Source organism: Mchenga conophoros, linkage group LG5, assembly GCF_057382185.1.
Source record: "Mchenga conophoros isolate Kocher_MC1m ecotype Shallow Benthic linkage group LG5, M_conophoros_male_GT1.1, whole genome shotgun sequence".
Lineage (NCBI taxonomy): Eukaryota > Metazoa > Chordata > Actinopteri > Cichliformes > Cichlidae > Mchenga > Mchenga conophoros.
The window spans coordinates 9185499-9208500 of NC_140530.1; the positions used below are offsets into that span (position 1 = coordinate 9185499).

A 23002-nucleotide genomic window follows, 5' to 3' on the forward strand; every position below is an offset into this window, starting at 1 on the left:
GCCCCATATTTTCACCAGATGTTGAGGAGGGGAAGGAAAGCCTCGAAAGAGTCTTGCAATCAAAATAATTATCTTTATGGGTGGATGTTTACAAAGTGTTAATGTGATATTCTGCAGGCAGGCTAAACTGAGCCTGCTCTTTGATAAATGCCCTTGTCTATTAAAAGACCAACACTTCTGCTTTATATAGGCGCAGTGCAGTTTATAAATGTCTTTACAGCTTTCTTTTAGAAGAAGGGGAGAATATCTAAAGTGAGCCATGATTCTCCTCCTCTGTCTCACCTCCCCCCTTCCTCCTGCTGTGAATCATAGCAGACGGTACAGACATGAGTGGATGCGGCCTCCTTGATAGACAGTCAAAGAAGCAGCTGCAATGATTTGTAGCCACGGGGCAACAGTACTGCTGTAACCTGTCCTCTCGCAGCACATATGACATGGAGGCATACTGTAAGTAGAAGCGCCTCAGCAGATTTTCATCATAATTCATATTCCACAAGATCAAATTGTGATTTCTAATTTGATTCTTTTTTTAAACCCTTTATTTATCACCTGATTGGGCAAAGCAAATTGAAATTTACACTATGTAGGCTGACATCTAATAGAATTCCCACATTTTGCTTCGGGGGAGTTTGTTTTTAGAGCATATTAGCTTTGCCGCATTGTAGCTTGACAGACGTTTTCTCTCAGGAGTCGATGTTTAATTTGAATAATCACAAAAAGTGTGTTCGTTTGGTTTGCAGGGACATCAGTGTCCCAGATGAATAAAGAGGTAAATGAGGGGAAGAAAACAGGTAATTATGCTGAACCAGTAAATGAATGACCCACTGACCCTCAATCCTAATTGATTTTGTACAGACAAATTGTTTTCTTTAATTTTTTTTCTCTATCACCCATTTTGATATGTTTTTGTTAGCTGTCTTTTAGTTAGCTTTATTTAGATGTAATTAATTGGGTATGTGAATCAAGACTCAAATACTAGAAACAGGGAGGGAGGGAAGCTGTGTCTCCTCCATTTACCAGCAGGGCAATTATACTTGGCAGCTCGTACTTTGTGAAATGATGTCATATCTTGGAAGAAGCGCAAAGACTTCACCTCCCTCCAGAGTCGTTTTTCCCGCAATGTTATTTGTTTGTTTACTGTTTAAAAATCATACGTGCATAACATTAACATACAGTTGGCTATGTGATGGAATAGTGCGACTTCTAGATACACAAATTATGCAAATTACAAAGTGGAGGGGGGGAAAAAACAAAGAAGTGTGCAGCAGATGTGTATATTTCAGAAATCGCTCTGTTCTGAGAGCGCCTGCCCTGGGTCAGGCCATCAGCCTCACAATCCCTCGCAAATATGTGGCGGTCATTGAGTGTACGCCAAGTTACAGTGTAACAATACAGGCACAAGTGGACCGTCTGGGTGATGACATGTGCTACTTTGCATGTAAATTCTTTAGTGATTCACCTCCAAGTGAACCCACTGAGAGCGATTCTGGCGCTGGCTTAAAGACAGAGGTGTGTTTTTATGACTAGGTGAGGCATGTCCTCTCCAAGGCCCTCAAGCACTGTATCCCTCTACCCTCCCCTTTAATCACTGTAGCAACTGCTCTCATAAACTCCATGAGCTGTGTATTAGTGTGCATGTTTGGAAGCCTGTTTGTGAGCGCGCGCGTGTGTCTGAATGTCCTGTGTATGTGTCCGTGAGCATGTGCCCTTCCTTGTTACCCCATTTTTAAACTTAATCAGCAAAAATAAAGCCATTGTAAGCTAGCTCATATTAAAGAGGTGATTATTGGTAATAAATACTTTTTATACATACTTATTACAGAGGCAGTTTTCTTCTTGCGCTTAATGAGAGTAATTTGATTTGCTTGAGAGATTACAGTTTCCTAGAATTAATGCGGCAGTCCCCATTCCAAGATAGAGTGAGATCTAAGATTCTTCACAGGTCGTGTGCTGCTAGATGCACCCCTCTCACATAGCAGCTAATGGAGTTGAACAGCAGTCTGTCATCCCCCCGCCCACCACCCCAGCAGCTCTATAGCCCACATGCCCTTGGTTCCTGCAGTGCTTGTTGTTTTGGCTACTTCTGCCTCCTGCTTTTTACTTCTTATGCATGCCAGCCACTACTAAGTAGCTCTCTCTAAAAAACAGGAGGCTAGTGATTTATTGTATATATGCAATGCTCACTCATCAATGAAAATCCAACATCTGGCAAAAATTATTCACCCAATTGCACTAATTCAAATGATGCTCCAGTTGCATCAAGAAGCTTTTTTTTTTTAACCCATAGTTTTTCTCCTCGTCTGTTTCCTCAGTTTGACTTTGTTTAATATTTCCATCACATGTTTATGTAAGCCCTTAAAGCTTAGTGCATAACTTAATTTGAGTTTTGATCATCTTCTCTTGCGACATTTATTGAAGCCAGCAGCCTGCAGGTTTCAGCGCCTAAGGCTGAAGGTGGCTCAGGCAGATTGAGGGCGACCAATTCTGTCACCACATTGCACTCTGCATGTTAATTAAGTTTAAGATGGTTGAGGAAAGTGCTTACACTGAAAGCAATGAAATGACTTGTTAGTCCATAAACACTCCAAAAAACGATCACGTGAAAGAGAATTTGTAAACCAGAGTTGTGAGCTGGGAACTAGATGCTCCTTTGGCCAGCATGGGTGATCAGTCTTATCTTTAGTGATACACAAGTGCATCTAAGATTTGTAGATTCAAATTAAAATCACCAGAGGTTAGTTGTTACCTTAAAGGTGAAGGAAACTCTAAACCCTCATTTAATTAAGCAAAGAAAAAGAAGAGAAAGAAATGTTGGTGCTGTAGAGCTTGCCAACTTTTGAAATAGCACCAAACATTCTGTAATTTCCTGGTTTAAATGCTCGGCCCTGAAGAATTGTCAGTTGTTTTCTCTCAGTTCTGAATAGATAGCTCTACTGGGTTTCAGTATAGTTATATGACCTCCAGGATCATTAATCAGCTAGTTTACATTGGAAGGTTGCAGGCAGATACTTTTAGGTCCTGCGGTTAATGCGGACGGGCCTCTGTGAATCAGTTTTGTTCCAGCTCATCCCGCAGACGCGCAATCAGTTTGGGATCTGTTGAGTGTAGAGGCTCGGTTCATGCCTTGATTTTTCTTTGTCATGTTCCTCAAGCTGTTCCTGATGGCAGCTGCCTACAGCACATTATTCTTCTGGGGTAGGCTCCAGCCATGAGGGGAAATGCTGTTTGGTTGGCAACAGCGTTAAGGTGAGTGGTATATGTCAAAGTGACAACCACGTGAGTAACAGCTTATGGTTTCCCAGCATAGCATTGTAGTCTAACAGGCTGATTAACGTTTCACTTCACTCGGTAGCGGTATTAATGATGTGGCTGTTCGGTGTTCATCAGCAAGGAGTCTACCAAGACGAGAGAGTGAGGCACCAGAACTGGCAAACTTTTGTTTCTTTCATTCCATTTACCTTCCATATCTTCCCACCAAGTCAATGAAGGTTAATAATTTCTAGAATAAGAGAAAACCACTGAAAAAAGTGAGGCTCACCATGTGTCACATCATCTGCCTGTGAGACTGAAATACATTACAGTCCAGTGTGACGGGTGATGTGTCTGGACACTGCTGGAGATTACTCCTCTTTATGGCCGGGGCAATCAGATTTTTTTCCCTGCTTTTCTCTTCCCTTCCTTTATTCCTGGCGGCATAGGATCATATTACCCATCTTGGAATGACTTCAACAGAGACACTGCTATTCCCAGGGAGCTGTCTCTCCCCGCTGCAACTAAATCCATAGCCAATTGGACTGGCCTGTGATTTATAGAAAATCTTCTCCTTCGGAGGAACTTTCGTTCAACACACACACACACACTGGGAATTCTCCCTCGGCAGCTCATGATGTGTTAGGTCTCAGGTCAGAGCAGTTCAAGGCAGTGAGTGCCAATGGGAAAACATGTACAGTCAGAAACTAGAGAAATACTATAAAGGCTGTAGTATGGTTGTTTAAAGCAAGATACATAAAAGCTTATTTACTTCATGAAGACAGATTGTAGTTCTAGTTTCTTAATCAAATCAACAGGATGCTCGCCTGCTCTTTGGCCGCTTGACATTTCCAATCCATCTTCAAGGGAAGAGTTAAAAATTTGCTGTAGGGAGTGTCACGCTTGTTGTCTGCTTTACTGATTAGTGGGATTATTCATCTACATGAGTTGCTTTTGCATCTATTCTGAGTTAATCAACATGCCTCGTGGTCTCGGGCCCACAGAGTGGTCAGCAGTCAGCACGGGCCGTCGGTTCAGGCCCCGAGCGCTGTGACCTTCCATGACTGTAGCAACTCATTCTTCCCCTCCTCAAACTCCTTCTTGTACTTGTGTGCAGAATACATTCATCTATATTCACCACAACTAAATTGGAAGATTTAGGGGTTTTACTGGTCGTATCTCGCGAGTCTCGAGTGTATCGATAATGTTGAGTCCTCCGTCTATGAGACCAGGGCAGATAGAGCTTCCCATTCTAAACAATATCATTCGCGCATGATAAAATCTGCTCACAGTATTCTAGGTCTCACGCTGGGTTTTGGAAGCACCCATTTTCCCAAGCACAACACTCCTTGCTACAAAGTGATGCAACACTTCCAACAAAGATGCAATCGGCAGGAGTGTGTGTTTTCTAACAGTCCATCTAAAGTACCCAGCACAGTTGGCACGCCTCTGCTCTTTTCCTCTCACTTTATCAACTCGGGGGATATTATTGCCGATTCAGTGGTGGGCATCCTGAGGCATCATATGCTCAGAACACAAAGCTAAGGTCAGGGGGAGAGGAAGTGCTGAGATCTGCCCGTTGCATTGTTCCCAGGTCGTTTGCGCTTTTGCCTTCTCTTTTTCTTTACTCTTTTTAGCTTTGATGATATCGACTTCTCACTCTCGTACTCCTTCTCTGTTTCCCTCCATCTGCTCCTAAATGACACCTAAGCACAGGCTCTTCCTCCAACTGATGTCCCCATGTGTGACCTCACTCCTTTGGAAAAGCCATTCGCAGTCAGTGCTGAAGTAGAATGCCGAGCTCTTGGTGGGTACACATAACAGAGACTGTGACACGCGGCTGTGCGCTGATAGACTTTCCACTGGAGTGGATTAAATCAGCATCAGGCTAGTGGAGCTGATTACCTCAATATGAAAATGCAGTATCTTAATGGTACATATTTTCATGAGGCAGCCCAGTTGCCTTTCATTTTGCGGCTAATATGTCTATTCTTATGAGTCATTTACTTCTTTAATTACCTTTAGCAGCAGATGCACAATGGTGTATTAATGTGAATGATTTTTACTGCCACTTTATCATACTGAGCCTGTGAAGTTGAAAGGCGTAATTGAGGTGGAAGAGCGACTCATGAGAGAAACAATATTTAGTTGACAGTTGCTCTTGTACTCTGGGAGGGTGTTTATGAGTTTACACCACACTAAAGCTGTAATAAACGCGGTATTCGTTTAATAATGGCAGGGGACAGAAATGCTTTCACTAAGATGTGTTCAGTTATTGAATCATTCCAGGAAGTTGTTTGGTATAATCAGACAACACTGTGCATGCATATGCGGTCACTTGTTGTCGTTACATATGTCTCCACATTGAGTCTTTGCGTGTGTTTTGTGGCGGCGAAATAACTGTTTGCTGCGAGCAAAAACCTTATTTACTCTTCTCCTGTTTGCAGCATGTGCAACTCTGACAATCCATGTAATTTGCATGTGCGTGCTTGCGGTGTGTCTATGTGTTTTGTCTCCAGCTTGTGTGCTTTTCTTGGTGTGATTTTCTGATTCAGACCTCTCTGAATAGAGGCCTTCTTTAGCCATCTGTTGTTAAGCTGCTGGCTAAGCAAGGCTGGGGAATCCAAACAAATGCAGAGCACACAGCAAACGGAAGCTGTCAGGCCTGCATAGCTTAGCTGACCTCGCCGGGTTAGGGAGAGTAGGGGGAGGGTGAGGTGACCCCCTCTGTACCAGGCTCCAAGTGCCCGAACTGCCTGGTTGGGGCACTGTTTACCCTTCGCTCTGCACCTCCTGCAACCTCTGCCTCCTCTCTCTTACATTCTCTTCTTTCCCTCTCTTTCTATCTCCCATACCCCCCTCCAGCTTCTCACTCTTCTCTTCCTCCATCTGTCACCCCCCCCCACAGCCTTTTTTTTTTCACTCCACTCCCTCCATCATCAGTCCTGCTTCACAGCCCCCCTCTCTTCTATCTTCACTCACAGTTAATAACTTTGCTTTAGTCATGTTTTTCTTAGTCATTCTTTTTTTCTTCCTTTTTGCTCAGAAAATATTTTCCAGGCACTGTATTACCTGTTATGGAGAGAGAGGGGTGTGTGTTCAAGGGGGAGGTGTGTTGGATAAACAAAATGGGGTTTTTATTGAAGTCGGATTTAGTCTTATGTAAGTGCACGCACTGCCTTATTGTTTAAACGTGGATATTCAGAATGTTTAGTGTTGTCATAAATATTAATAGATTAGTTGAAAAGTGCAGCGAAGGAAGGGAATCTAATGGTTTGAAGTGGGTATAAAACGTTGATTTATTTATGTATTCTACATGAATTAGTTTGGAAATCTAAACACAGACTGGAGAGTGTTGTTGCGAGAGCCCCGTAATGCGCAAGGTTTGAGCATCAGGGCCTGTTTTCCATGTGGAGTGGCTTTTTGGAAATGGCATTAATTATATACTTACTGGGAAACCAGACTTTCCCTGCTTTGCATTGCAGATAAACGTCTGTATTACTGAGGAAAAAGAGAAAGGGGAAAAAATGCAATTAATATAAATAGACATGATCCTCACTGCTTATTCGCTTACATGTTTAAAAAGAATCACCCCACGTGCATTTCAATTAAAATGACAAGTATTCCAAGTGAATTCAATTTCAGTTTGTTTGCATTGTCAATGCTTATCTAACGTAATAGTTATCAGTAATATAGGATCGGTTAGACTCCGACTTTACAAAATTTGTTGCCACGAGCTGCAACAGCCCTTCCAGTTTATGAACTGACTGGATACCGCTGGATTCTTCAGTAGCCCATAGAAGAAGATTATTTCAGGAAATCTGGCAGCGACTTGCATGGGAAAGCTGGCGAGAAATGATGCTGGCCTCTTGGCTTGGTTACCGCTGAGAAGCAGAGGGCCTCGTCTTTGAAAAGAAAACAGCAGAAGTGATAAATGTCAGGTGAGTTGAGATGCGCAACCAGTCAGAAAGTCAAGCAGATAACCTTGACATTTAGGCCGCTGGTGTTGAAGCCCCGCAGAGGGTGCGGAGCGGGACCAGAGGGCCCAGTGTCTTCTGAGCTGGACTACATTAAGAGCTAACCTATTAGTCGTGTTGTTACTGCCTGTCTCTGAGCCACGCTCTCCTGCCTAATAAAGCCTGGCGAAACGTGGCCGCTCAGTAAATATACTGCTGCACTCACACAAGTGCAGAAGCACACAAACAGATGCACATCTCGTTCTTTCTCCTTTTTTTTTTTCTCGAGTGGCCGCAGGGATCTGGTTACACCTGCTTGCACATCTTCTAGCAATTAGGGGCAATCTGCTTGAAACCATTTCACGTTCAAGGTCTTCCCCAGCCATGGAGAGAGGAGCCCAACATATATTGAGCAATAGAAAGGTCTTTCTTTTGATTGGCCTGAACAAACAACACTTTTCCTGTCATTTTTCACTGTCAGATTCTTAATGGACACACCTTGAATAGTTTTTCCTCAGCATTTATCCAGATCATATCTATTTTTTATACTTTTACCAGGCTTCTTGTCTGCTTGACAGCCGTAGGACTTAATTTGTCTATGATGCATCCGTCACATCTAACGCAACTTGAGTGATTGGTGTAATCCGGTCCTTATTTTGGGGTTGTTTGTGCACCATTTGAATGTTGCATGAAAGTTGTATAAAGAGGAAACAGAGAAACCTGTCTGAATTATGTCTGGGTTTTGTTTGTAGTGGGAAAAGGTGCAGCAAGGGATTCAACAGAGAGCAGACTTGACTGTGTGGCAATGCTCTGAGCTGGGATTTGTAAGACACCCAGAGCTGGCTTTAGCAGCAGGAAACCCCAAAGCCTGTAAATAATCCACGTGTGCAGACTGCACATAAAGACATCCAGTACTTAGCAGTTCCCTTATCACAGCGTGATAGCCCAGGGACATGAGAGACGCTCCTGCCTCTATTCACTAATATGCTGTGAAAGTAGATGCAGATAAAACGCCTGTTGTTTATTGAGGAAGTTGTGTTAACATGGGGAAGAGGATGTGAACTTTGAACACATTTGAAATGTGGAAAATAAAAGAGGATTTCAAATGACAAGGATACCAAATTGCAATGTCTTTGTTGCTGATAAAATGTTGTTATGTGCTGGAGGGTGTTTTCTAATCAAAAGCACCTAGAGGGTTCACTCCCTTTACGGTTTGTGTGTGTGTATTTGTCTTCATGTTAACTCACAAACAATGAATGTATGTTTGGTGTATGAATGTAGGCGTCTGTCTTTGTAGTTGTGTCCTTATTCCCGTAACAAGCTCACCTGACAAAGAACCTCAGTTTGAGATTATGATAGGACTACTGTAGTCTTGTTTGTTTAAGCAGAAACTGATTCAACATACACACTGTTTTCCCCTCACTTTTTTCTCTTTACATACATGGGATATATAACATTTCTGGCTCCATAGTGAGCAAAGACATATGAGTGATATTTGCAGTCATAGTCTTCTGTGGCCGTGTGCAGTGCAGACTCAAAATGGCATTTATAAGATAAGATAAGATAAGATAACCTTTATTAGTCCCACACGTGGGAAATTTGTTTTGTCACAGCAGGAAGTGGACAGTGCAAAAGTTATGACGCAAAAATTAGAATACAATAAGAATAAATACAGTACACAGCTGTACAGAATGGAATAAAATAATATACTATATACAGTAGAATAAAATAGAATAAAAATATACAATAAGATAAAAATAGAATACGAATGCTATATACAACTGAGTAAAAATACAACGATGCCAGAAAAGATTATTGCACTTAGTGTTATTGCACATGTGTGGATGTGTGTGTTTGTTCAGTTAAAGTCTTTGTTGTGGAGTCTGACAGCAGTGGGGAGGAAAGACCTGCGAAATCTCTCCGTCCCACACCGTGGGTGCCGCAGTCTCCCACTGAAGGAGCTGCTCAGTGCTGTCACAGTCTGCTGCATGGGGTGGGAGACGTTGTCCAACAGGGATGACAGCTTAGCCGCCATTCTCCTGTCACTCACCACCTCCACTGGGTCCAGAGGGCATCCTAGAACAGAGCTGGCCCTTCGGATCACCCTGTTCAGTCTCTTCCTGTCCCCAGCAGAGATGCTGCCGCCCCAGCAGACCACACCATAAAAGATAGCAGAAGCCACGACAGAGTCATAGAAGGTCTTCAGGAGTGGGCCCTCCACCCCAAACGACCTGAGTCTCCGCAGCAGGTACAGCCTGCTCTGCCCTTTCCTGTAGAGGGCGTCTGAGTTATGAGTCCAGTCCAGTCTGTTGTTCAGATGAACACCAAGGTACCTGTAGCTGTCCACAGCCTCAATGTCCATACCCTGGATGTTCAGTGGTTGCAGTGGAGAATGCTTGTGCCTGCGGAAGTCTACCACCAGTTCCTTGGTTTTACTGGCGTTGATCTGGAGGTAGTTCAGCTGGCACCAGTCCACAAAGTCTTGGGTCAGACCTCTGTACTCCTTGTCGTCCCCATCAGTGATGAGGCCGACTATTGCAGAGTCATCAGAGAACTTCTGCAGGAAGCACTGGGTGGAATTGTGGGAGAAGTCTGCAGTGTAGATGGTGAAGAGGAACGGAGCCAGAACCGTTCCCTGTGGGGCCCCCGTACTGCAGACGACCCTGTCCGACGCACAGCCCTGAGTCCTCACATACTGTGGTCGGTCGGTGAGGTAGTCCAAAATCCAGGTAGTGAGGTGATGGTCCACTCCAGAGTTCTCCAGCTTGTCCTTCAGAACCGAGGGAAGAATAGTGTTGAAGGCACTGGAGAAATTATATAGTTCTTTTCCAGTTCACTGCCCACTCAAAGTGCATTTTGCCCGCTTGTGCCATGCTGAAAATGCAGACCTTATATTAATACTTTCATACAAAGGCACTGCACATCCCCAAATTACACTGTGATCATTTATGCCACCACAAAGGCATGAGCCATGTTTAATCGCCACAGTCGATCTTTTAAGATTTAAGATTTTGGATTCAGATTGCATTACATTAGACCAGGGGTGCCCAACTCCAGTCCTCAAGGGCTGGTGTCCTGCAGGTTTTAGATGTGTCCTTGGTCCAACACAGCTGATTTGAAAGGCTAAATGACCTCCTCAACATGTGTTGAAGTTCTCCAGAGGCCTGGTAAGGCCTGGAGTTGGACACCCCTGCATTAGGCCATAGTACAAATAAAAGCTCAGTAATACGCAGGTCCTTGTTTACTGGTTTTAGATCAATATAGCTGCGGCCTGTGGAGATGTCATCACAACCAATGGCAACATTTGCCACATTAGTCGGATAACTTACAAACTTTGAGAATCTTTCTGTTGTTTTAGTGAACCTGCCATCAGTAGTCTTTAATAACTGATGGCTGGAGGTCATGAAGACATTTGTGTGCTATTGTAGCCAACAATACAACATGTAGTCTGCTTTGCTTGTGACACTGAAGTGACTGAAGTGAATATTGCTTGGTATATTCTTCTTTTGACAAAGTAGCCAATAGGCATTAAAAATCAAACTCTACATATAATGGACTCTTCAAGTGTAAGTATAAAATAGATTTTTTTAATTAGTTTTGTCGCCAACCATGATTGTGTTTGAAGTTGCTCAGTCATTGACTATCTGTGATCTCTTGTCACCATATCGCTGTTAGTGGCTGTGTGTGTCGATTCCCCTTCAGTTTTGTTGTTTATCAGTTGTTTGTCAGAGTACAAGTTTTAAGTCACACATATGTCATGGTTCAATCCACAAAACCAGCTGAACTTCACCTGTAAGACAAAATGGGCTTATTAAATTAGTTTCCACATTAAAGAATAACAAATCATCACGGAATCAAAATCTTGGAGATACGTAGCGGGGTTTTGAGAAATCCTGTTTTGTGAGTCAGCTGGTGCGAAGCGGTAGTGTGAACTGTCGATCAGAGTGACGTCTTTAAGATCCAAAGTCCAAAGATGTTCGCTTTATTGCTGTGTGGCAAAGACAAGCAGGGATTATTTCGCTGCTTAACAGCTGTACACCATAAGAGAAGTCATGTCTTGTTTATAAAACCAAAAATATAACAACATTATTTCAGAATTTTTCTCTCTTGTTTTTACAAAAGAGAGAACTAGCCTAAACACTTTTTTAGCTCACTCATTTAGCCCTTATCGACAAAATAAGATGTTTCACTTCACCATGATTCAGAGTCTGCGTGCTAGTTTCCAGTTTATCACATTTTGTCTGGGGCAGCTCTTGCATGTGTATGATGCATCCAGTTCCTTTGAATGTGAGATCAAAAGAAGATAAACTCCAGAGGTGGAGGGGAAGGGAATGAGACCTCTGAAACAGAGGAGTTGGTGGTGTGTAAACATTGCAATGACGGTACACAATACATTTTTTTAAACCCAGTATTAGGCCTCTCAAAGACATGCCACCTCCAGCAGGTTTTCTAAAATGAGCTGAAAACAACATTCCTAACCCCGATGCTGACCTCACAACACAGCATCTCAGCTTGCTCACCTTTTAGTCTCTTTATGCCAACATGTGTTTACTGTTGTTGCAGCTCTGACCGTCAAAAGTAAGATTCTCATTACGCCGACGTATTTGCTGTCGGGCTGCAATGTGATTTCAGTTAATTTGCCTATGTCAAGATGATCATCGACTGTGTTTTCAAGGGCACGATCACATAATTATTGCCCTTTAATTGGAAGTATAATTTGATGAAGCTGTTGACGTGAAAAGTGGAAGGCTGTGTTGGTAATTTTCTCGTTTCATGCAATGTGGCAGAATGCTGTTATTGTTTAAACTGCCTGTGACTCCTTTGCTTTAAGCTGAGGCACCTTAATGCAGTCATAATAGTCATATTATTACTATTTATGTGTGATACACACAACTAAACAGCCTTGGGTTAATTTGGCATGCATGGAATGCACTGAGTAAGATATAAATATATACTTAGATTCTAAAATATAAAGATTTTATTTTCATTGTCACAAGTCTTATCTACTTTTCCCTAAAAGACCCTTTTCTTTCTGCGCTTTTCTTTTCTTTATACTCTGATGACAGTGAGGAAAGACTTCCCAGAAATGTATCTTTTCATCCATTACTGTCTGAACTTCCTATCATATCCTGTTGACTCAACTCTCTTTGTTCCAACACCCTCGGTTGTAAACCCAGACTCACACACCACACACACATTTCACTGCATGTGTCATCAGTTACAAGGAAAAAGAAAACAGCACACTTTGTTTATTCTTCAATGTGCCCGTAATACCACGCCTTGGGCGTAGTGAATGATTTTGTTACTGCTTCTTTGCTTTTTTTTTTTATTTCATTTTGAATTTCCTTATCACATATCGGTATTACAGCGCAAGTACATCTTGAAGTCACATTTGAATGTCTAGTCCTAAAGTATGTAGTGCTAACAGAAAACCTGGAGATTATGAGAGCTACCACACTGAAGATAACACCACCGTTTCCTAAATATATTTAAGGTATCAATATTGTTTTAGAAGCTTTTGACTTTGGTAACTGGCATAGGAAATTGACGTGAAATATCAGATTTTTAGCTTCTTATATAATTTAAACAAAATTTTTTCAACCACTAAAATCTTAAGATGGAAAAAAATAAAATAATCTTTAATAAACCAATCAAACAAAAAGCCTTTGGGATTCCATGAATTCCCAAAAGCAATTCTCACTATTTTATTAATATTTATTTTTCTTTTTTACAGTCTGCGTGACAAGAAGAGACAATATTATTATTCATTTGTATTTTTCCGATCTCCTCCGAGTGTCAATTAAGTTCACGTCCTTGCGATTTGAAGTTGCAATTGTGAGTTGCTTTGGAGTAAAAAAGTTGATGCCTAAAATGTAAATATTGCCGTCATGTGTGGGAGTGAATCTTGCTCACATTGTTCTTAGTTTGAATTTCGACACTCTCTTTATGAGTGTGATTGTTTTGAGGGGGTTCCCCTTCTCAATTTTCAAAGCAAAAAACAATTAGGCATGCAGACTGAGATATGTTGGTCACATTTATCTTTACGTGACAGAAGGACACAGATAGGCTGAGAGAAGGAGAATTTTTCTCCTTTAAAAGTCGAGCACGGTGACATGCCAGCAGTGTGGCCTCTTTGTTGCCTGCGGTCATATTTATGACTCATGATGTCATTGGACAGCCGTGTTTTTGGGAGGGTCAGCGCGTACGCCCACACACAAACGGTCACACAGCTGTTCTCTTCATACCCCTAGCTGTCTCTCCCCTTTCGGACTTAAAGTACCGTCTGACTTGTCTGGCATTAGGACTTTACTGGCACGTCTTTTCTTCTGTCTACACACAGCTTTCTGTTTGCTCGTTCCCTGTTTGATATCTTACTTTCACACAGTCCTTCACAAGTTTCACTCACTTTTTCACACATGACTATAACGTTTTTCTCTTCTGTTTTTCTACTCCCTCTCTTATACCGTTTGTAACCTTTTGCAGGTTACAAACTTCTCAAGAAATTGACAGAAGAACTAATAGGTTGCCCGTATATGAGATGAGTTTGGATGCGCCCCCTAACTGTTTGTTTAATTGTGGGAGCAATCGTCTGAGGAACATGGAAAGAATGAGGCCAGTTATTTACCCAGATGGTTTACTGGTGGAGGTGTGAGGCTGGCCAGCTCACTGTGGGAACACAACGCTTGCTTTTCTTGGTATCGCTGACCGTTTTCAAGACCACTGTGTTTTTTTCCCCCTAGCTTTCTCCAGCTTTGTTTGCTCTGGATGGCATGTTTGATTATTTATCGTAAGGGAAAAGGGAGTAGCTGGAGCAATAAACATGTGACTGCACTGTATTTTGTTTTCCACTGAGAAGGCCGTGTCCTTTAACAGATATTTGAGGCCTCTATAAAGTCTTTTATTTGCTTTCTGAAGGGGAGTTTGACCGAGCTAAAGGAGGATCTAAAGAACTGATTTGTGTCTTTGACAATTTGTGTTTTCTGTAAGTGTGAGTTATCAACAGATAAATATTTCTTCTGGATTGCTGAACTTGTTTTGGTCTTCTCTGTCTGTGAATTTGTTTTGACATCTAAGCATTGTTTATGCCAGTCTTAGCTTTATGACACCAAACAGGATAACATGAAAGGAGGTCTGTGGTTTTTGTTGTCTTTCATACGGCAATGAGAATATTGCTCTAAGGGTTACGTCTGCACTGATAATAGGCATCAAAGTGTTCTCCGGGGACGTAACTTTTCTTTTTTAATTTCTCTTCTAGGCTCTTCAAATGGCTCGGCAAATACTTCTTCAGCAACAGCAGCAATCCCAGCCACAGCAACTGCAGTCTCAGCAAAATACTGGTCGCAAATCCCCCAAAGCCAACGACAAGCAGCAAAGCCTGCAGGTATTGTTGTCGTTCTCAGATGTTCTCTCATATTTTAACTCAGGGTTATCTGATGGCTTGGTTATTTAACTTTGTGGTTATTCAGATAATAAAAAAAAATGAAGTGAACTTGTGCAACTCTTGCTAGAACATAGTGTGCGAGAAAAAGTACAGCAGTAGTCTAAGTTCACAAACAGGAAATTAATATTGGCAGTGCAACATTTGCAGTTATGTATGCTCACGCATTATGTGTGATTTAGCGGCACACACGCTCAACCCTGTGTCATCCAGGTAGCACTGGAGGTGGTAGCACTACGCAGAAAGGGGTTCTGTTTAGAGGCCAGACACACAGAAAAATCTCATTGTGGCCGGTTGAGATCACATGAGCTCATCCAGTATTATCTGGATTATCACTGTTTGAGATTACCGCAGTAGACAGGATTGTCCTTATTGGCTGCATTTTGTTTAGGAAGTTTGTAAGCAGGAGAAAGTGTGGAAAAGAGGAAAAGCTAGAAGAGAAAGAGCTCAGTTCCTTCCGCTAAAGGGAGTTTGGCTTTGTTCTTTCCTTGCTTTCTTTTCATCACACTCATGCATACAGCAGAAATAAAAGAAGAGGCTAGTCTATACCTCTGGCAGCAGGAGGTGCTCTAGAGCAGACCGCAAGTGGGGTGTGTGTTCCAGGTGGAGGGTTTAAAGCTGGAACAGAGAGACATGAGCACGGGGTGGGAGAATGCAAAGGTATTAAGAGGTAAACAGGTGGTGGGACACTTATTTGAACTGCCTTTGTAATGCAAAGGGAAAAAAACAGCGGGGAAAAAATTGGGGGGGTTTTGTTTTGTTTTTTCATCTTGCTTTTAAGATCGACAGTGCTGTATTTCTGATGCAACATTTGCCTCACAGATGTATATCTTTGTTTGAACAAGGAGCGGTTGTTTGTGTCAGTGTGAAATTGCAAACGACTTCAGGGCATATTTGGTAATTAATACGGAGGCCCTGTTCTCTCTGTGTGTATATATATAATATTTAATACCCTTACTATCCCATTGGGGGCCCTTTTTAATGAGCTATTGTAGCAGCTAGGTCTAATGTCAGGTTGTGGAAAAGCCTCTTTGTTGTGCAGATGTCTTCGGAATAGCTCCAGAGGATGAAATATGACTATGATGACCTTTCAGTTGTGTGCATATTTGTCAGGATTCAAATAAGTTGAAAGGATCAAACTAAACAGTTTCCCCAGCCTGCCAGGGAATTGTGCTGCAGAGGTCAACAGAGGGGACCACAACGGCAGATTCCAGCATACAGCCAGTTGTTGGTACATAGTAAAGTACTAAACCATCTCCTGCAGACAAAGACAAAATTAAAATTCTAATTTATTAATGTATACAGAGAGCTTGGCCAAGCTGTCACTCAGCTATTGAAAAGAGAGTCGGGCCCTTTCCCCCTGCCCCCCCCTCTCTTACTCCCCTCTTCTGCCCAGTTCTTGTGAAGAGAGCTCAGGCTCACTGTAGTATCTAACTAACGCTGTAAATTGCCTGCTCTCTAATGTCCTATGCTACATTTTGCTGAGTTGAAACTGCCATTATGAAAAAACCACAAGTCCAGACGAGTGTTTGTTTATCTCCAAATTACATATTCTACTAATTAAACCCAGCCCAACCACTAGCAGTGCACACACAAGGATAAGTATTCAGGCGCAGACATCACTGGGCCATTCTGTGCAAGTGTGCATTGCATTTAGTTTAACGTTTTCAGTTGGTGGCATTTCTGTTATGTTCCATATCGCAAACATTGTTTTTTTCAAACACCAGATAGTCATTTTCTCTTTTAAGAACAAACCCTGTGCTTAGAGGAGCCTCCTTCACACAGAACATTCACTATCTCCATCACACAGCCTGGATAATGATTCTCTGTTGAGCTGGACTGGGTCATCAAAAGACATGATCCAACAATTATGGGACTGTGTAGTAAGCTGACACCTCATAAAAGCACCTGATCTGCAGACGAGACTCCATTCATCTCAGTGTTCTTCCTATTAGGCACGAGGAGATGTGCAGAGAGACTTTTACTCATTTGGAGATGTGACTCACTTTCCAATTCATCCAAGTCAAAAATAATGAAGCACTGTATATATGAAACATCCAGGAAAAAAACTGACCTGCACAGAGCACTAAAGGGAAAAAAAATATGAGTCAAACAAGCCTCAGAATCCTTGATCAGCATTAAATGGCTCTTTGGTTTTATATCTTCAGCAGGGGTGCCCCCGAAGCCCCCTCACCCCTGTACCGCCCACCCCTGCCGTTGGATAAAGATGCCTGCGCTGTATACTCAGCAGCCTAGAGGCCTTTTAATCATGCTAGATATACAAACAGCTGCTATGCATGCTGGAAAGCAGCTAAACATACTTGACTGGTCAAAAAGCCAGTAAATTACATTGACAGAATGACACATGTAATTAAAAGAATCCATGCCGCTTTTACCTTTTGCGCTTCACACCTACAGTGGCACAACGACGAGAGCCGGCAACTCCCACCCCGCTAATTACCATTATCAGTGAAATGGTAGGGTTTGACTCATTAGTTCCATGTGCATTTAATTAGAGGCAGGCTGAAATTGGATTTAACTTATTACTTTTTCATGGATCACTTTCTTGTCATCACTTCAAATTGGATTGCAGCCCCAGGTAACTAATTATGCCAGCCGCAGGATCAGGAGTGGAGAAATAGGTAATTAGGAACAACACTGTCGGACCCTCGCTGATAGTCCACCAGCACCGAGGTGGGGGGAGGGGGGGAATTGATGCTCGTTTGTGGCAATGCACACGAGACCGGCTGGTTAACTACACCTCATTCCAAGGGAACCTGTGCACGCATCCACCTACTACAGGGGATTATGTGGCACCCGGGCAGGAGATGTTGTGTCAATATGGTGTCTATGCTCTGAGTGTAATATCCAGATTATGCTTGTTTCCCATCCAGGATTGTGTTTAAGATCAGCATTCAGTACGGTGAGGTACATGGCCAGCAGCCAGTTTCCTGCATCTACTGCTGAATGACAGCGACTGATTTCTGTCAGTCTGTGCTGATTGTAATGAGAATACATGAACGGCTGCTTTGAAGAGAGGCAGGTGCATAATGTAGCGTGTTAACAATTCAGGCTTTTAGCAGAGGTAGTTTGCTTGTGGAGAGGGAAAGTGATTGCTTTACTGAGAGCTTTGTTGTCCATATTAAAGTAAAGATCATCTTCTACCCTAAAAGTTTTTGCACTTATTGTAATTATGTGTTGGCCTTCTATTTTAAATGAGAAACACTATTCACAATTCACTGATAAATATTTCGCTGAACATTTTCATAATGTCAAAGGTGCATCACTTGTTATTCTTCAGACAGAGAAACTACAGATAATGTTTAAAAACCAGACAATTTCCTTATCTACACTATTACCAGCTGAAGCCTCGATCCTCTCTTCTTTCCCTTTTCTTTTCTCTCTTTCGTTCTCCTTTGCTCACTCTGTTCTCACACCATAGTGTACAGCCTCGCGGAGGGCATCTCCAGGTCAAAAGATAATGTCTTTTCAGTTTACAGGATGAAAGCCTTTTAAGTTAGAGAGCTCCCCTCCAATGCCCCTCCTCCTCCCCGCATTTGCTTTTCACATCCTTCATTTGTGGTCTGTTGGGGGGAAGCGTGATGTGACACAATCCAGGGGCCAAGCCTCTGTCTGACAGGACAGGGAGAAGCCGGCGGCTTTCCCTCCCTCTCCTACTGTTTTTGCAGTAGGCCCATGGCATTGTCCTGACACATGTATACCACAGAGCTCCAATCTGTAAGTCATTAGAGCACTAGGCCAAAGCCTGTCAGCTGGAGCTCAGCCAGTGCTGCAGGCTGATCTGAGGCAGCACTTCGAGGTGCCTCCGCAGTCTGGCCGGCCAGTGGCCCAAAGTGGCACAGCAGCGATCGCCCAGTGGCGAGGTGACAATAGGCAGGACTCTAGATTCATGTCATGGGTCGGTTATTGTGTGAAAAAAAAATCTCTGTGCATTTAGATTTAGTTTAGAGTGACATATAAATATATTTAAAGCATTATAGACCAGAAATATGAAGAAAAAGAAGTGCTGAGCATAGTGATAGAAGGAATAGTCGTTGATAATGCCGTTTGTAGCCTGATTTCACGCCGCTGTTACTGAAGTGAGTCATTCTTAGGGAAGTCGTTAAACATTTTAGCAGAGATATGCCCATTCACAAGAAAGTCACTTCATAAAATCATAGCAACAACAATGCAGTGTGTTATTCAGTTAGGGGCTGTCTCAAGGTGATTCTGTAATGAAATCTCATTCTGATGTGTGCATTGCTTTGAGGTGATAAATACTGTCAGGAAAGATCAGCACAAAGCCAAGACCGGTGCCGGGGAATAGGCCGTCTCTATGGTCGCTTGTTTTGCTTGTCATATTGTAAAAATGTATTATGTGTACTGTATATATTAGAACCAGGTTTGGGATAATCCTGTCAGAATGAAGTCATCTGTCCTGATTCCACATAGCCAAGTGGGAGGGAGGGGGGTGGTGGCGGTGGGAGCTCTCGCCCGGCCAAGTTGATGACTGTCGAATTGACTCCAGTCACAGAGCTGGGAGCCACTCTGCTGTTTGCAGGACCCTCTGTATTCATTGGAGGCCTGATGTTTCCCTTCAAGCAGTCAGCCTTCGCAACACTCCACCCCACTCAGTCATCCCCACGGATACACAAACATATACACTTCCCCTGAAATTTGTCGTATCTTTATGTCATCCTCTGGCGTTACGTCTTGATTTTAATGCTTGTCGTTTTTTTTGGAGTGATTCACACGCCCTTTGGAGAGCGGTAGAAGGATGGATGGGTGCACAGTCAGCCATAGCATTTATAAACACTAACAGCTATGCAAGGTGCAGTCAAGTCAGCATCAGCTCACAATGCAGTTTCTCTTTGGGTGTCAATGCACACTTTTGACAGCTTGGCAATTCTCTTATTCCATTTTCACTTTTGGTTAAGACTCGAATAAAGTAAACTGTTACTGCTTAGACAGCAGAAGAGTGATACAGATATACAGGTCGACACGAGGGCTTTATTTGGAGCATTTTATATTTGTGTTGGATGTTTAACAGCAGACCATAATTGTGCTTAACCGCTTTATCCATATAGTGTGCAGAAAAAGCCAAAGTAATGTAGTTCGTGATTAGACTCCTCTTTAGTCTTTAAAAAGCGATGACAGGAGCCACCCAAAGGCAGACAGGTTTCTACTCAAATCTGATAACTAACTGTAAATTTTATGCATAGCTCATCGCCCATGATAATGCATTATTTTGGTACATAGCAGAACCCAAATATCAAATGTCGCTCAGTAACTTATTTGCAGCTTTAGGTTTACTTGTGACGCTCTTTTAACCCTGGCAGCCACCGCAGAATCATTGTTATTGCTTAGTAAAAAGAACTGGGTTTCTTTGTATTAATATGGTTTTCGTTTTAAATCAAAGATGAATCAATCGCCAAAAAAGACAAGACAAAAATTCCCCCACCTCCCTAAATCGATGTTGCTCAAACCCAAAAGTGTTTTTGTTTTGACTAAGTGAAAAACCACACTAGTGCGCACTGGAAGCTCCGTTATATACTAGCTGGCATATCATCTCAGGAAATATTTTGCAAATACAGACTTCACATGTGCTGACTAAACAATGTGCTCCTGGTTGTCAAAATTAAAAGTAAATAACCAAAGCCATATATAATAGACCACGAGGAACATGGTGAGTCAGGCGTGACTTGCTGTAAGTCCTCTCTGCTCCGGGTGATAACCTCATTCGCTCAGAATGTGACTTACTCCTTCAGTAGTGTGCAGATATTTAAAGGCGGACTCGCTGTCTTTTATTTTTGATTGACTTAATAAACAGTAACAATATGCAAGAGTTTTATGCGAGAGAGGAACAAGGGCACAGAAGTGTAGAAAAAAATAATAACACGATAAATAAAAGATGCGATCGGTTTTGGTTTGGCTCTGAATAGAAACTCTCCACCTCTTCAAAAGTTGTTTGTGCTATTGTTTTACTGCTGCAGAAATGACATAGCGCTCTCCCGTGCGGCGTCAGTGCAAGTGAGTGGGTCACCAAATAACAGTTTTTTTTCCCCTTAAATCAAAAGTCACTTCTTTCTGAACTTTGCAAAGTGTGAAGTTTTGCTGTAGCTCGGAAAACACACTTTGTTCGATTTACAATTGTTTCTTAAAAGCTTTGTACTTTTGAAATAACATTTGAAATGGAAATAACAGGGAAAAAATATGTTATGTAGGTTATATTAAATAGAGCAGCTGTTATTTATATAGGTCCCACACCTGCCCTGCTGAGTCTCTGCCAGTAAACAATAAAATACTCCAAACACACAAGAGGAGAGGAAAAAAGGGTGTGTTTGTTTTCTCATGACAATGGTCCAGGTCACCAGCGCTTTTCAAGAAAAGCAATGAGAATGAATTTGTTCTCCGCTTCCACTCCATTTTCCTACTTGTCTTAATGTAGTAGCAGTAAGACACTGGTTGGCATGCCGGTGCAGCTTATTCACTGGCTGCGTTAGTGTTTTGGGAAGGCTTTGTAATTGGAGCCGAGTCGTTATCTTCAGCCATAGCTCAGGCCAGACATTAACTCATACTTTCACTCTAACTCGAGCAGGAAATGGGAGTATTTTATAATGTCATCCACTCTGTCATGAACACAATCGCTCAGTACTCTCGGTAAACTATCACAAGGGACGGGTTCAAGGCTCAAGAATATTGATGTTTCTGTGTGCACAGGAACAAAAAAAAATCCACATAGGGTGTGTATCACATCGACACATATGTGTAATTATTTTACATGGCGCAGGCACAGAGGCAATGGATTAGAAAGACAGTATGTGAGAGGAGAAGCTTGAACTGTGTGTCTGCTAAATTTATCATGAGGCCTTTGGGAGCGTTGAAATGAGAACAGTGGCCTATTACTGCTAAGAAGGTGTTTTATTGAGAATACGCCGACATGCCACCCCAGGGAGAGTGCCGGGGGAGAATAGCGTGGCCGTAGCCTAAACCACTTTGTGCGTGTTTGCGTGTGCATGCGTGTAGTTGCAAGCACATGGCTGCGTGTCACTCTCTTTTTGTGTGAGGCGTCTTGAGGGTGTCAGATAGAAAATAAAAGCCCCTTTTCTTCCACTTAATTATTCACTATGATACGTATTGGAATTGTCACTTTTGACACTTGAGGTGTCCCAGTCAATAATTTATATAGGTCAGGCCAGCTTAGCAGAGCTCATTGTTAGTTATTAGCAGATGAGAGCAGTGGCTTGTTATGCAGGCGCTCTGTTTATTTTACCAGTGTGTTTGCGGACTGGAATGTATCCCATGAACATTCCTTCATCCTTGGCCAAGGGTTTATAGCTGTTGATATGAGCTGTGTTTTAGAGCTCTGTTATTCAGCTCTGTGTTTATTGTCATGATAATTAACAAAGTGAGGTGTTAATCTTTCCTCGTGCTTTTGTCTAATTCTTTTAAGTGGGTTGCACAACTTAGTAACCCTGATTTTAATGTTGTTACAGAAGTGGGACTGATTAAGAACTCATTCCATTTTCTCATGTTTAGATGTGCTACAGAGTGGAATGTAATTAAATGTTTATAAATATTGTTCAGGAGTAGGTAGCTCAATTGAAAGATAAGACATATAGGTTGTCAGCAGTCAGGGCTTTCGCCCTACTGTCTCTCCCTGGGAGTTCAGTAAGATCTCCAGTAGGTGGCAGGGTCCTGTTTTCTTCTTCTGTCTTTTCCACTTGCTGAGTGCACACGGGTGTTAAAGAGTGTGATGATATCATGACAGCTAATTGCTCTCATTGGGATGGAGTTGGATGGATTGCCTGGTAGCTGGTGTAATGTTAGCTGTTAATGTAAGTGGTTTTAGCGTGTCTGAGGCCAAATTGAGGGATAAGTGTTTAAAAACTGGTTTGAAATTTTTTTTATGCTGCTGTGGTTGATTTTATGGCTGAATACTCGCAAACTTGGTTTTGCATATTATTACTGGTTGATTCCTATAGTAAACTCTGTAAGTACAAACTATAAAAAGATTGGCATTAGTACAGAAAATACAAAGCTACCCTAATCTCATAATTATATTATTTTAGGCTAAAATAGAATTTGTTTTTCTTGGGAAATTTTAAAGGAAGAAAATAGCTACAAAGCCTTGTGAATTGTTTGTGTGCATTTAGTGTTTTCAGCATGTAAAATGAGTTGTGCCTTTGTTCCAGCACTGTAAACAATTCCATTTAGCAGAACAATAAAGAGGCTGATAGCAAGGCCAGTTTTCTTTCTTTCCGCTAGATAGCTGTGTTTACTTATCTGTTGTTTAATTAAAGGGCCTCTTTTCTTTAAGTTCCCATTGTTTCAATTGCACGGCCCGAGTCCCGGCAGG

At 42.2% G+C, this 23002-nt stretch overlaps 1 protein-coding gene across 14 annotated transcripts in view; it reads left to right on the plus strand.

The window, feature by feature from the left end:
• The window catches only part of foxp1b (forkhead box P1b), a 155970-nt gene that overhangs the window by 93189 nt on the left and 39779 nt on the right, over nt 1-23002 (plus strand). For 13 of the 14 annotated variants that reach the window (XM_085273056.1, XM_085273069.1, XM_085273055.1 and 10 more), the window contains one exon: nt 14461-14586. In XM_085273056.1, coding sequence (XP_085129182.1) covers nt 14461-14586 — 126 coding nt within the window. Of the gene's footprint in view, nt 1-14055; nt 14188-14460; nt 14587-23002 lie in introns of those variants that run through there. The other variant, XM_085273067.1, reaches the window with a different exon arrangement.